Source organism: Pinus tabuliformis, chromosome Q (assembly GCF_031772625.1).
Source record: "Pinus tabuliformis cultivar Carrire ecotype Pingquan chromosome Q, CPIR1, whole genome shotgun sequence".
In the NCBI taxonomy this organism is placed as follows: domain Eukaryota; kingdom Viridiplantae; phylum Streptophyta; class Pinopsida; order Pinales; family Pinaceae; genus Pinus; species Pinus tabuliformis.
The window spans coordinates 78,395,037-78,397,390 of record NC_142296.1 but is presented as its reverse complement, the minus strand read 5'-3'; the positions used below and the strand labels follow the sequence as shown (position 1 = coordinate 78,397,390).

General features: G+C 37.6%; 1 protein-coding gene across 1 annotated transcript; it reads left to right on the top strand.

Moving 5' to 3' along the window:
* Positions 1-653: 653 nt before the first annotated feature.
* LOC149218345 (uncharacterized) lies at positions 654-1,264 on the top strand. Its single transcript, XM_089383912.1, has one exon. The coding sequence runs from the start codon at positions 752-754 to the stop codon at positions 1,172-1,174; it is 423 nt and encodes a 140-aa protein (XP_089240038.1). The 5' UTR covers positions 654-751; the 3' UTR covers positions 1,175-1,264.
* Positions 1,265-2,354: the final 1,090 nt, after the last annotated feature.

Genomic DNA, 2,354 nt, shown 5'->3' with positions numbered 1-2,354 from the left:
CTAAGTTAGCGTTTCTAGAAAGCATCTTTACCTTTTGTTGAAAAAAATATAATTTTTCCATAAAAATTTATACAAACAATAGATTAAAATTAACAAATATGATACTAAAGCTTATAAAAAAACCATCCATAAATAGAGTTCTCTACATAGCTAGAGATAATGCAATAATGAATTATCTTGATATTTTAATTGTAATTTTTATTAATAGAAAGTGGTATGTCTCTATTGTTTTTATTCTAATTTAACTATATTTAAACTAAGCAAGAATAACTACTTTGTAGTGATTGTGTAAATGTAGAAGCTAATTCATACCTTTCGAAACTTAATAATTAAATTAAACCACAAGAAACGCTAACTATACCACCTTGTTAATTAACCCGTTAATTAACCATTAATATTTATAGCTTTAGGATTTCCATAACAAGAACAAAATCCTTGATTTTATTCTCTCTTGACAAATATTACCATTTATAGAATTTTCACGAGGATGCCACTTGGCCACTGGAGGCCACTGATCCTCAATTACTTACTTCCAGAAAGCGAGTGTGTCGAGAAGGAGTGTACCGATGGACTCTTCTAGTCGGCATGGACGTCTCTGGAAGCTACATCTATCTCCTATTCGCATACTATATATTCGAAACCATACACGAAACATTCGCAGTTTCACTTTCCCAATTCTCTGTGCATCCGCTTCTGTGGAGAACATTATCCAGCAAAGGAAGTTGCTCTCTGTGATCGCAGTGGTGAGAAAATGAGCGGGAGGCCGACCACAAAGACGAAGACGAAGGAGAATGAGGAATTGGTGGATCTCCACCCTCGGCCGCACCAGGAAGAGTATTTACAGCACAAGACGGTTCAGAAAGGATACGACCGCCTCGAGCGACGGCCTGCGTCAGGTTACCAGGGACTTCCCAGAAAATCAGGGCACGGTGGTAAGTACACGTGGGAGGGACCCCGCGGGGAGGAGGAGGATGAGGATTACCCAGCCGCCATAGATGAGAAGGATCCCAACTTCATCGACAGCGCCCAAGAAGAGTTGGATAGACAGGTGGCCGACGGCGTCGTGGAAGTCCCCAAAGCGCCCGCCGCTCCTCAAGGTGTCGCTAGAATCGATCTTAACCTTCCTCACGGAACCTCACCTGAGAGTGAGCCTCCTCAGGTGGCTTTTCCCTGAATTTCTTGTGTAACAGCATGGATTTGTAAACAAATAAAGGTTGTAATAATGACTTCTTTTTCACTGCTTCTATATAAATGTTCACTCCTACATCTGTTTCTATGTGCTTCGATTATGTCTCATTTTCCTATCTATTTTTAATGGCTTCCTTTTCACTGCTTGTGTATAAATGTTCAGTCTTCTATCTGTTTCTATGTGGTTCGATTGTCTCATTTTTTCTTATCTATTATTTAGCTCCATTTATCTGCTGAGTGGAATTTGTCATCAGGTTCAGATTTCTGAATTTTAACAGCAATCAATCACATGGAAGGGATATATAATATAAATTTGTTTTTCTATGTGATTCGAGTTGCGGCATGAGAAGGGAATTGGGTCATCAAAAGGTGTCGACATAATTGAATCCGTGACTGAACCAGTGACAGAGTCTCAATAAATTAAATTAAAATTGAGTCTTGACTGAAGGCAAAGGTTTCCATGATGGCAGAAGTTTCCAATAACCGGGTGAGGCGACTCGACCATTGACCAATTTGCTCAATCGAGCTTAACACTCGGGCTAAAACTTTAATTAATCCTATTAGTTCAATTAATTGATACAATTTAGCTCAATCGAGCTTAACACTAGGGCTTAAACTTTAATCGATTAAGTGAGCTTAACACTATGTTTAAATCTTAACCTAAGAGTTATTTTAAACTTTTAACTCTTAAACTTTAATGGATTTAATTGAGTTTAACATTCTATCTTTTATTTTTAAATCTTAACTTAAGAGTTATTTTGAGCTTAACATTCTATCTTTTATCTTTAAATCTTAACTTAGAGTTATTTTGAGCTTAACATTCTATCTTTTATCTTTAAATCTTAACTTAAGATGGTTAAAAGTGCTTCTTTTTTCATAAGAAGTTACATCCGGAAAAAAGTTACAGGTTCAAAGGAAATTATAGGTTCAAAACCGCCGGCACCCGGGTTCAAATCCGCAGGGTATGAACCCACGTTCAAAAACCGGAGGGGTAGAAGTAGAAGTTACATCGTAAGAAGAAGTTACATCCTAAGTACATCCTAAGTTACAGCTTCAAAAGAAGTTATAGGTTCAAAACCGCCACCTGGGTTCAAATTTGCAGGGGATGATTCCAGGTCAAAAGAAGTTATAGGTTCAAAACCGCCACCTGGGTTCAAATTTGCAGG

Excerpts from the sequence above, each read along its gene's own strand:
- LOC149218345 (XM_089383912.1), top strand. The coding sequence starts at position 752 with ATGAGCGGGAGGCCGACCACAAAGACGAAGACGAAGGAGAATGAGGAA.